Source organism: Trachymyrmex cornetzi, unplaced genomic scaffold, assembly GCF_001594075.2.
Source record: "Trachymyrmex cornetzi isolate Tcor2-1 unplaced genomic scaffold, Tcor1.1 scaffold933, whole genome shotgun sequence".
NCBI classification, from domain to species: Eukaryota; Metazoa; Arthropoda; class Insecta; order Hymenoptera; family Formicidae; genus Trachymyrmex; species Trachymyrmex cornetzi.
In genome coordinates this window covers 292938-304705 of record NW_017300282.1, presented here as the reverse complement: position 1 = coordinate 304705, position 11768 = coordinate 292938, and the positions used below count along the sequence as shown (strand labels likewise).

General features: G+C 33.5%; 1 protein-coding gene across 1 annotated transcript in view; it reads right to left on the bottom strand.

Annotated features, from left to right (window-relative positions):
- mus304 (mutagen-sensitive 304) overlaps window positions 1-11768 on the bottom strand; it is an 88593-nt gene that overhangs the window by 53988 nt on the left and 22837 nt on the right. Inside the window, exon 7 of the mRNA XM_018520858.1 lies at window positions 1650-1795. Coding sequence (XP_018376360.1) covers window positions 1650-1795 — 146 coding nt within the window. The remainder of the gene's footprint in view (window positions 1-1649; window positions 1796-11768) is intronic.

The window sequence follows — 11768 nt, the reverse complement described above, 5'->3', positions numbered from 1 at the left end:
GGATTATTTTGAAGGGGATAACATAATTTTGGATGAATAAATGAATATTTTTTTATAAAAATGAAAAGTCACCTTACTTTTTGATCACACCTCGTATACGACACAAAGTGGCATCAAATTTCGGTTCAGGCATCAAATGGCGGTGTGCGGGGTCAAGTCATGACATGGAGGCTCACCTGCCAAGCTATTTTCCTACTTCCCGCGGTCCGCGTGCCGAGCCATCAATGGGCGTACGCTTTGGCATTAGTAGGCCGAACGAATGCGCTTATTCGGCTATCTTTAACGATCAGTACCTCATTAACTATTGCGAACATTGCAAAATGATAGAGGACTTTTCGACTCAGTTTAGACCGCTCTATCAACACAAAAGCGATTGGTAAAAACTTTCGGAACCCTGTATACAGGGTGTTTGAAATTAGTGATAAGTTTTTCGCACATGTGGTAGAATGGACTAAACCGAGAAGAAAAGTCCTCTACCATTTTACAATTGTCGCAATGATTAACGAGTTATTAACTTAAGAAAATAGCCAAATTCGCCCAACCCACCGCCAAATGCAAGCGCACGACAGAATAATACTCGCCACGCGCGACGAGGCACGCATCCGCCGTCGCTAGGCACGTTGTTTGCAATACATAGGATACATTGCGATCCTAAGGATGCTCATATTAGTCTACCCAGATAGTAATATGAGCACTGGGCCGGTAATAAGAGCATCTCCGCCACCATTTCAATATTTACATTAAAATAATCAATTTCAATACTAAAATACATAAAACATCAACGAATCTATCAAATGGTACACATAAGATTTTTTTATTCTCCAATGTGCCAGATATATCAAAATGTTTCCTTAAGGTGCTCATAATACCTCATTTTACCCTATATCTATACAGGGTGTCATAAAAAGGGTGGTACATCAGATTATCTTGGAAAAATGACGTTTTCGGTAAAAATTTTTATACGAAAGTTATAGGACACCAAGTTATCCATCATATAGTGACATTGATTTGACTTTGAATGAGCTTGTAAATGGAGATTATCTGAGTTTTTTAAGTAGGAATCCCATTTTTTATTATACATTCATGTAAAAAGGTGTAGACGACGTTAACACTTTTTCAAAACAGTATAATTAGATTCCATTTGACCATAAACTATTTGAGATATACATCGCTAACTGATAACAAACTAATATCACTACATAATGGGTACTTGATGCCCTATATTTATATGAAAATTCTTTTCTGAAAACGTCATTCCGAGATAATCCCATATCCTGACCATGTGTCGACATCTAGTATCCCTGTAATATAGTATCTGACCACTCATTATGATTGTTTTCATTAATCAATCCTAAATTCCCTCAAAATAACAGTATCAATCAAAGTGCATACATTCCATATCACGCACACATTTATATCGGATTCACACATATGCAACCATTTTGTGGTTCGTGGCTAACTCTGTATTATAGGGACACTATATTACAGGAACACGTCACATTAGTGATACTTATGTGCATGTACGGACGCACGCGCGTATATGTGTACAAATTATAAATCTACAATATTTTCATCTTTACTATCCATATTTCACAATTTTATATAAATATTAGATTATAATTAAATCAAATATTGATATTTTTAGATACCTTATTGATTATTGGTATACACCTTTCAGACTCTATCTCAGTATTAATTTTCCTTTCAATGGCTGCAATCTCAAGTAAAACAAATTCTGTTGTCAATCTTTTTCCATCTACTGTAGTAACTACTGGCTTTACTAATTCGGGGTTTTCTACAACATACAAAACATATGTACAAGGTGAATATTAATAGTTGAATCAACTTTTTACTATGAGAGATGAATTGACTGCAATTGGAAAGAGCGTAAGAATCTAGACAACATAAAGTTCAAAATCGAGATATAAGACGTCTTACGCGTCGTCTATAATGAACAGTAGTAGTAGAGGCTGTAGACACATCGGGAGTAAGATGGTTTTCCGGCCCAACGTGTCTACAGCCTCTACTGCTATACTGTTCATTGTAAACGACGCTTTAAAGACGTTTATAAAACTTTCTTAAAACATTTTATATCTCGATTTTTTACTTTAGTTCAGGATTTTTATGTTCTTTCCAACTGCAATCAATAATTTATCTCCCATAATAAAAAGCTGGTTCAATTATTAAATATTTTATAGACAGATTCTTTGTAACAGAAAGTCTAATACAAACTGTCGAGGCTCTGATTTTATATAAATGGAAAACGTTTAAGAATTACGACGGAGCTAAAATTTCGCGCGTTCAAAGATAGCAAGATGGTCAATTTAAAGGTGTTTCCTCAAACTTTTGATGCTGAATAACAAAATTCAACATTTTCACACTATTTTCCTGTCCTTGAGCGTGAAAAATTCGAGCCCCATCATTCGTAATTTTTAAACTCTGATATAACAAAGAAAAAAGCCAATAAAAAGAGTAACCAATGCAGTTAACGGTGTGTAAAAATTTATTGTGAAAAAACTAATGTGCGAATGTTCAACTGACATTTTCAGTCCTCCTGAATGCAATATAAGCTAAATTAACAATGTTCCTAACTCATAATATAAATAATGAAAATATTAAACATATATAATTTTTAATAAGATATAATTATCACGCATTGAAAACGCACAGCTTTTTTCAATATCATCGTCATTTGTACGTTTTTAATGCGTGACAAATATATCTAATTAGGAATTTATATTTTAATATTTGCGTTATTTATATTATGAGTTAACAAACAGTTCATTATTAATTTAGCTTATGTTGCATTGAGGAGGCCTGAAAATGTCAGCCAAACCGTCTGCACATTAATTTTTTTACAATAAATAAGTTTTATGCATCATTAACTGCGTTGGCTCTTTATTGGATTTTTTCTTTGTTACATTAGATTAATTCTAAGAACCGTCAAAATGTCTTCATTAAAACTCTTCCCATTTGTGAAAACTATCATAGCCTCGACATTTTTGTATTGGACTTTTCATTTTAAGGGATTATACCATCTTGGAAGTTTGAAAAAATCGAATTTTTTTTGTTTAGATAATTTATAGTTTCAAAAATGTAATTCTAATAGTTTCGATAAACAATTTCGATTATTTTATGTCACAAGAGCCGATTGGTGAAGTGCGTCACCGCGCCGCGCGGATCCGAACGGTTTTAAGTTTCTCCGATCTACTCCGAGCCACTAAATTCTGTATATCACTTACCGACGAAAAATAGTTGTCAGTAGGTGCTTATATTAGGTGTTGAACTTAATTCTTGCCGTTTTTTCGTCTCCAAAATTGATTTGTTTCGAAGGGAAGATGAATGAATACCTTAATCAAAGTAATTTCGTCCATTTTCTACTATTTTTTTCCATCTCTCTGGCAACAGGGCAATCCCACGACGGTAGAACGCGGTGTCTTTCGAATGATCCATTCAACCACCCATTTTTGGACTTCGTTGTGACTGGAGAAGTGTGTGTTCGTAAGTGCGTATTGCATTGATCGGAAGAGATGGTAATCCGACGGTGCCAAGTCTGGAGAGTACGTTGGATATGCGGGAGAACTTCCCATTCAAGCTCTAGAAGTGCCTGCTTCACTCTTGTCGCGATATGCGGTCGAGCGTTATCATGCAACAAACTTTGCGTCGATTGTTGGCTACGGATGATCTTTTTTGCATCAATTCATCACACAATCGGTATGCTGTTTGTAGCGATCAGCTGTAACGGTTTCATTTGGACCCAAGAGTTCGTAATACAGCACACCTTTCTGGTCCCACCAAACGCACAACAAGGTCTGCCTTGCCCGTGAATATTCCTCTTCGGCGTTGAAGCGGATGGTTGGCCGGAGTCCACCCATGATTTTTTCCGCTTGGGATTATCAAAATAAATCCATTTTTCATCGCCAATCACGATGCGCCACAAAAAACTCTTTTTTCTTTGCCTGGCAAACAAACAAGTCGCAATAGTCAAATGATTCGAAATGGCACTTTCTGACAACTCATGTGATAGCCATCTCCCTTCCTTATGGATCTTTCCAATGGCATGCAAGCGTTTGGAAACGGCCATTGGAGTAACATTTAACTGTTTCGACAACTCTAAAAGCGTTTGAGCTGGATTCTCATCAAGCAATTCTTGCAGCTCGACATCTTGTAAATTTTTTCGGCTATTCTGGATGTTCTTTGTCTCTCACATCAAAATCACCGTTTCGGAAACGTTCAAACCAAACTCTACATGTTCTTTCCGATGGAGTTTCATCACCATACACTTCGGATAATAAGCGATGCGCTTCAGCTGCGGTTTTCTTGAGGTCGAAGTAGTGAAGAAGCACATGTCGGAAAAACAGCTTATCGCGATTCATTTTCAATCGATTGGAAAATCTCTTTGGCGTCGAGAAATCTAACCTGTGAAGATTGAATCACTTTCAACAAGGTCTAAACTACAAAAGACATATGACTTCATCGTCGAAACTCGCTAGCGTTGGAGCCAGCACCCTCTAGTAGCGAGCGGCAGGAATTTAGTTCAACACCATCTGTATTTTAGAATAGAGCTTAGGTAGTGTCTGTTTTGGATGTTGCATGACGCCGTCAGTATATTGCTGAAAATCGCACACAGCACAGCTCCTTTACATCTTTCAACAATCATGGCGGATACTATGATACAAAGATACAAAGAAAAAATATCGACGTCTGAGCCGTAGAAGGTGCTATATCAAGAAAAACATGAAGAAGAGTCTATGTCAAAAAAATAATGAAAAGCAGTCTATCTCAGGCGAGGCGTGAAGACCGGTCTATGTTGGAACACATGCGAAGTACGGTTTATATCGAGAAAAGCAAGAAGAACGGTTTATGTTACATGACTTTGAAGAAGGGTTTATCAGGATTTATATCGCGCTTTGTTTCCTTCTCATAAATTTTATAGTGGTATGCCTGAGGACAGGTAACTAAATTTGTGTAATTTTTAAATATGAAACATTTTTTTATTTCTAAATATGTAGCATTTTTTAACAGAAAATAAAAATTATACAGTGTTCTTTTCGTGTTAGACAAATAAATGTGTAACATTGTTGAGTTTTTACATCTGAATAATTTAAGTTACATGACATGTAACAAGAGTTTGGATTTACAAAGTAATATTTTAATTATATTAATTAACAATTGGCTAATTTAACTTAACAAGAATTAGCTTAACAACGAAGATTTTTAAGATTTAATTTACGCTTGCATACTACTACAAAATTTATGAGAAGGTAACAGCGCAGTATAAACCCCAATAAATCCTTCTTCAAAGTCATGCGACATAAACCGTTCTTCTTGCTTTTCTCGATATAAAACGTACTTCGTATATATTCCGATAAAGACCGGTCTTCACGGCTCGCGCGAGATAAACCGCTTTTCATTACTTTTTTGACATAGACCCTTCTTCATGTTTTTCTCGATGTAGCATCTTCTACGGCTCAGGCGTCGATATGATACAAAGAAAGGTTCTAGGAACACATACAAACGTCCTAGCAAAGATAGAATCGGTAATAGACGACCAGTGAATCGATATTTTGTGAAAAAAGAAACAAAGAGTATAAGCACGAAAAAACAAAAGGCGAAGAAACAAAAGGCCAAAGCTTGGAATGAACTTGCTGGATACAAGCATAAACCATCACTTAAAGAGGAAATGTTCACTACTGTCAAGCCAATTTATGAAGACCTTAGTAAAGACGAACTATTGACTCGATGCTTAGGAGGCTTCATACTTCCTTGGTACAGAACAACAACGAAAGATTGAATGCAAGCGTGTGGGCAATAGCGCCAAAAACATTTTCTTGCGGTAAAACAATCATAAATATTGCCATAGATATCGCCGTGTGTAATTTTAATGATGGATTGACGAGTTTAGCAATTATACAAGTTCTGAACCTTATTGTTTTCAATTCTGTGCGGAGGTAAACGCGCGCCGAATCCAAGCGGCTGACCGCTCCTTAACGGCCGCCGCTAAAGAGGCTCAGAAAGTAATAAAAACTACAAGAAAAGAAGTGGATGAGGCAAACAAACTATTGGAAAGACATTTGTATGGCTCAAGAATAGCAGTTGAAGATAAAATTGAGATTTTATTGCTTTATTCATGAATAAAAAAATAGTAACCGAAACTTTAAACGCGTTTTTCTCAAATTGGTTTTTTCAAAGCGGCGTTGTATACAATTTTCATCCGAGTCATTTGAAATTTAGAGTGAATTCTCTTTTAGATATACTCTGAAAAAATGAGTAAGATTTTTGCGACATATTGAAAACTTTTTTTGCAATTAATATTTGTATACAAAAATTTTAAGCGAAAAATACAATTTTTTTTTCAAATGTTCATTTTACCAAAAAAAAAATCAATATTTTTTAAAACTCCTGCGTACTTTAGTTTTTGGTAGATGATGAAAATTTTTGCTATTTTGTTCCAGAACAAACCGTGTAGGAAATGGACAACACCGCGAAGAGGTCCGGCTAAAAAAAATATTTAACGATACGGCTATAGTGTCGTCATTTTGTAAACAAGAAATATAAAAAAAATTTTTCATATACTTGAAGATGCATATAATATAATCCTAATAAACAATTCTTGATTTACTCCTCCATTTTTCAAACAAAAATTCTAAACACACATTATTTTTAAGCTGCTAAGATGGTGTAACCCCTTAAAATGTTATAAAAAATCTGTCTTTAAAATATTTATCGTCAATTTTAGGAAACCCTGTACAGAAGGTGATTGTGTAAAGTGACCAATTTAATTATTGGCAATATTTAAAGATACCTATATAAAAAAGTAGCTTATATTGATGTATTTAGCAAAAAGGGGAACATCATATAGTGGAAACAATTATTTTATGAGTGGAGGCATTGGGAAAAGGTCAACTTCATTTTTTCAAATGGAATTATATGATTTTTTACGTAATTGATTCCTCTAGTTATTCTGCGTATAAAAGTATTATTGAGGTGGAAGAATAAAAAAATCGAGAAAGAGGGGAAGGGATGGAGAGGGAGGGAGAGGGGGAGGGAAGGAAGGAGGGAGAGGAGAGGGGGAGGGGAGGGAGGGGAGAGTGTGTGTGTTACGAAAGTATTTTAAACTTTATTCTAACATATGTTCACATATTAAAATGTAAAATATCTCGTAAGCTATTAATTTTTCGATTCTTCTACCTTTATATTTTTGTATACAGAATAACTAAAGGAATCATATTACGTAAAAAATCATATAAAATCATTGGAGGGAAGATGCCACACTTAAGCTTTTATTCTTGAATAACTTCTTAATGTTGAATTAATGAACGAAAATATATTATTTATATTCTAGTAGCCTTTCTTTAGTCATACAAATCAATGAATTAAACTTTTGATGTTCCGTGTTATTAGAAAAAATTGATATGCCATACCCTGTAAAAGTGGCATCTTCCCCCTATTATATACGGATATGATGCCATCTCCTATGGAAAAAGATATCACAAACAATTAAATAATGTGATGCAATATAAACTTGCATATTTTACTTATTTATAGTCCATAATCAAGGGTTTAAGCTATAAGAACACATAAAAATATGATAAAACATAAATTGACGAAATATGAAAGAGAGTAATTTAGGAAGTAAGTTAAACATACTTTTATTCGTTTAAACAGCATTTCATTAACTTAAAATATTTCGAATTATATAAAGCATCCAAAATTTTAATTCATAAAATCGTTTTAATGGCGGTTTCAAGTAGAAAAAATTGTGTTTTGTATTTACTGTCATTTTATCCTCAAGTGTAAGAGGAATATTCAATTGCAACTTTTACGCATATAAGAATATTACAAATTATAATCTATATCGTCCACATGACCTCCAGGAAACACTGATTAAAACCGTATATCATTTATCCGATTTTACAATAAGCATCGAAATACAGATCTTAGCTATTAGCATACCAATTTACAAAGAGCATATTTCACAACCTACCTTTTCATATTTCATATAATCTTTACCAATTGACTTTAGCATGAACATGTTCATCTCTGCCGATAACTGCGCAATTGTTTACCAGACGCTTTTGCACAATCATTATAGCCAACGCATGTTTTATAAAAAAATTATAAACAAAGTAGCGTCTTCCCCTTTGTGGCATCTTCCCTCGTATTCCCTTAATTCTATTTTAATAAATGAAGTTGATCTTAAAATGTCCCCAACGTCTCCACTTATAAAATAATTACTTCCGCTATGTGATGTCCTTCTTTGTAATAAACACATTAGTATAAATTACTTTTTCATGTTTCTTCAAAATTCGCCAATAATTAAATCGGTCACTTTATACGAATCACTCTGTATATAGTGTGGTTCAGTAACTATGTTATAAGGCAATATCTCCGTTGCCGTTAATGCGGAAATATCTAAGGAATAAATTGTTTAATTCGAAGGGACACTTCGAGGTGGAAATAATTTTTTGTCGAGGTCATATTTTTAGAGATTTTAATGTAATCGATGTTTTTTTAAATTGGACTACATTTCTATAACTAAAGCGTAATAGTCGAGACGAATCCAATGGCTTGCAGTGACCTTCAGGTGACTTTAAGTACGAAATATTCAGAAATTTTGAAGAATAATAAAATAAGTACAATAGAAAGATTAGTAAAGAAAAATTTATTATAATAGGTATTCAAAATTATTTCCATTGATTTCTAAACATTTATTAATCCGATTATGAAAAGAACGTCGCACATTTGCACAGTATTTGGGATGTGACAACAACAAAAGCTTATCAGATTCTTTCTTCCATTTCGTAATGTGTTGTAGATTTTCATCGAAAAAACTTCTCTTTCATAGAGCCTCATAGAGATTATCATTATTAAAAGATATTCATTTATCCTTACATCTGATTATGTGGTTTCAACAAGACAGTGTACCATTACGTTCGTTCTTCTCGCAATGTATTGAATATTTTATATCCAAACAAATGGATCCGAAAAGAAAGTATGACTCTTTGACCGCCACGTATCTCCTGATATTAATTCCCTAGATTTCTTTCTATTAAGGGGATTCTAAAGAGATTGGTCATATTGAAAATGACACACACAGACAGATTACACATCATTGACACATCACTACTTCAATATCTCACTCACGCATGTCATACATACACATACATTTTTGTATAACAATTACGTTTTAATTAGACGTCTGACAATAAGACCAATTTTAAGAATTCCACGCTGTTTCTTCATGCAAACTACTAATCTGTGAACTATTATTTCGTAAGTACAGATTGCACAGCTTTTATATGAAGCAAATGTTATCACGACGTGCTCTGGAGCACTATATTGGACTAAGAAATGATAGATTTCAGTTTCGAAATTTTTTGTCATTCTCAGCATTGACTATCTATTTCACAGACACGTATTAATGCGTATACTTTAATCCTGGAAAAGGATTTTCAAATCAGTAAGAGGAAAAAAGAAATTGTTACACAAAAATTATATGATTTAGTCGGTAATATAGAGATGACTTTAGGATCTTCTTAAAGAGGCTTTATTAAAGAAAAACCTTTTTTCGGCAAAATCTATCATGACGAAATGAAAGAAAAAATTCAATAAGCTTGTGCTGATGTGACACTTCAAATGCGATGCTCTTTTCATAATCGAACAATGTTTTGAAATTAATGGAACTAATTATGAATATTTTTTACAATAAATATTTACTTTCTACTACTCTTATTTCATTATTTGCATACATTTCCCAAAATTTCTGCATTTTTTGTATTCAAAATCACGTGAATTCAAGGTCATTGTATATAAGTTATTAGATTTGTTTCAATAGCAGTTATTACGTTATAATAATAAAAATATGTAGTCCTATTTAAAAAAAAAAATATCGACGACCTTGAAATCTTTAAAAATATGACCTTAAGAAAAAAATGATTAATACAAAGTATCTTATAAGACCGTAATGTGACTATACAACGAATTGGAAATAAAGGCCATAAACGGTCAACCTGGATCTTTAGTGTGGAAATAATTTTGTATGAATTTATATAATACATATCCAATTCCTCAATCTCTGTGCGCCGAATTTATTTTTAGTCTTGAAACGTAATTTTAACAGAATAGTAATATCATTTAAATTGACAAGCAATTTAATTACATTGATGACTAAAAAAAACAAATCTCACCATAGGGTAACTCCAGTATATACGCCGCACATATCAAAAACTTAATTTATTAAATATTATTTACTATGTTTAAAATAAACGAACTATATCAGTAAAAACTTTGTACTGTCTACTACTATGAAAAAAATATTAGAAATCCGAAATATTTAGTTTTCGTATTAAAAATAACTTTTTGAAATCTTGCGTTTTTGCTATATATAAATAATGGGTGGGATATATGGCAAAAATGCAAGGGTTTCAACAAACTAAACAAAGAATACGAAAGCAAAGCACTTGTATTTTGCTATACAACATGCTTTACTATTCCTCTACACGTATATATCACGAAATAACCACTACGTCTTTTACACGCCTTACAGTAATCATTTTATGTAGATTATAATTTATGATGATGCTACTTGTTACACACACAGTGACAAATCGATTCAACTCACAATAATTTCATTAATATTAACAGTAAGAAACTGAAATTATAACTCAATACTAATATAACATAAAGGCATGTACCAGAGTAGTTGCGAGAAAATTACCCTACTCCTATTTTTTTCGACTTCCGCGACGTATATATCGGAGTTGTCCTAATATGTGTCCCTTCAAATGAAACAATTTATTTCTTAGGCATTTCCGCATATCATTAACAATAATGGAGATATTGCCTTGTAACAGAGTTACTGAGACACCTTGTATATGTATAAACATACCGGCCAAAAGATCCAAGCCACCTAAATAACTTTTAAGTAGTTCGAGATATAGAATTGAAGTTTATGTATCATAAAATTTATCATGTAACTCTTCGAAAACACCACCGTAACCGGAGAGCAGGAGGAAAGAAAGGTCAGAACAGGATTGCCACAGAAAATGAATTTTAAAATTCCCTGATTTTTCTCTAGGTTTTCCAGATGAAAATAGAAAATTTTCCATGAGTAATATAAAATATTTTAATTTTAACATTTAGACTCACCCCGATTGTAGGAAAGCTAGTCTACATTATTAAAAACAACGCAAAAAACTTAGTAGCATTGTACAATTTTGGATGCAAATTCAAGCCACAGCAAAAAATAAATTAATTTTGGAAAAAGGAATGCAATTATGACAAAAAAGAGGGATCAAATAAAAATACATGGTCATTAGGGGGGTAGGGGAGGAGCTCTCTTAAAGTACACAATTACCAAAAATACTGAATAAATTAAAAAAATAAGTAATATAGGATGGCTTAAAAATTTCAAATAGAAAAAAATCAGGTAAAAGTTCCGATTAGGGGACCCTCCCCCCTCGACCTTGACATATATTGTCAAGGTCATGACCCTGAATAACCTCCAACAAGTTTTAGCCGTCGCTCATCCTTCGTTAAAAAGTTATTAACAAAAGAAGTTTGAATAATAACGTATTATTTTTGCTATATATGCAATATTAAATACTATTCTACATAGGTTTTGACTTTCAGGGGCGCACGACTCTCACCTCCGACTCTTACCCCCCTCCCCCCTGCTTCAGGGGTGCACGACTATCACCATCGACTCTCATCCCTCTCCCTCCTGCTTCAGGGGCAAACGACTTTCTAGGGGTGAGAGTCGAAGG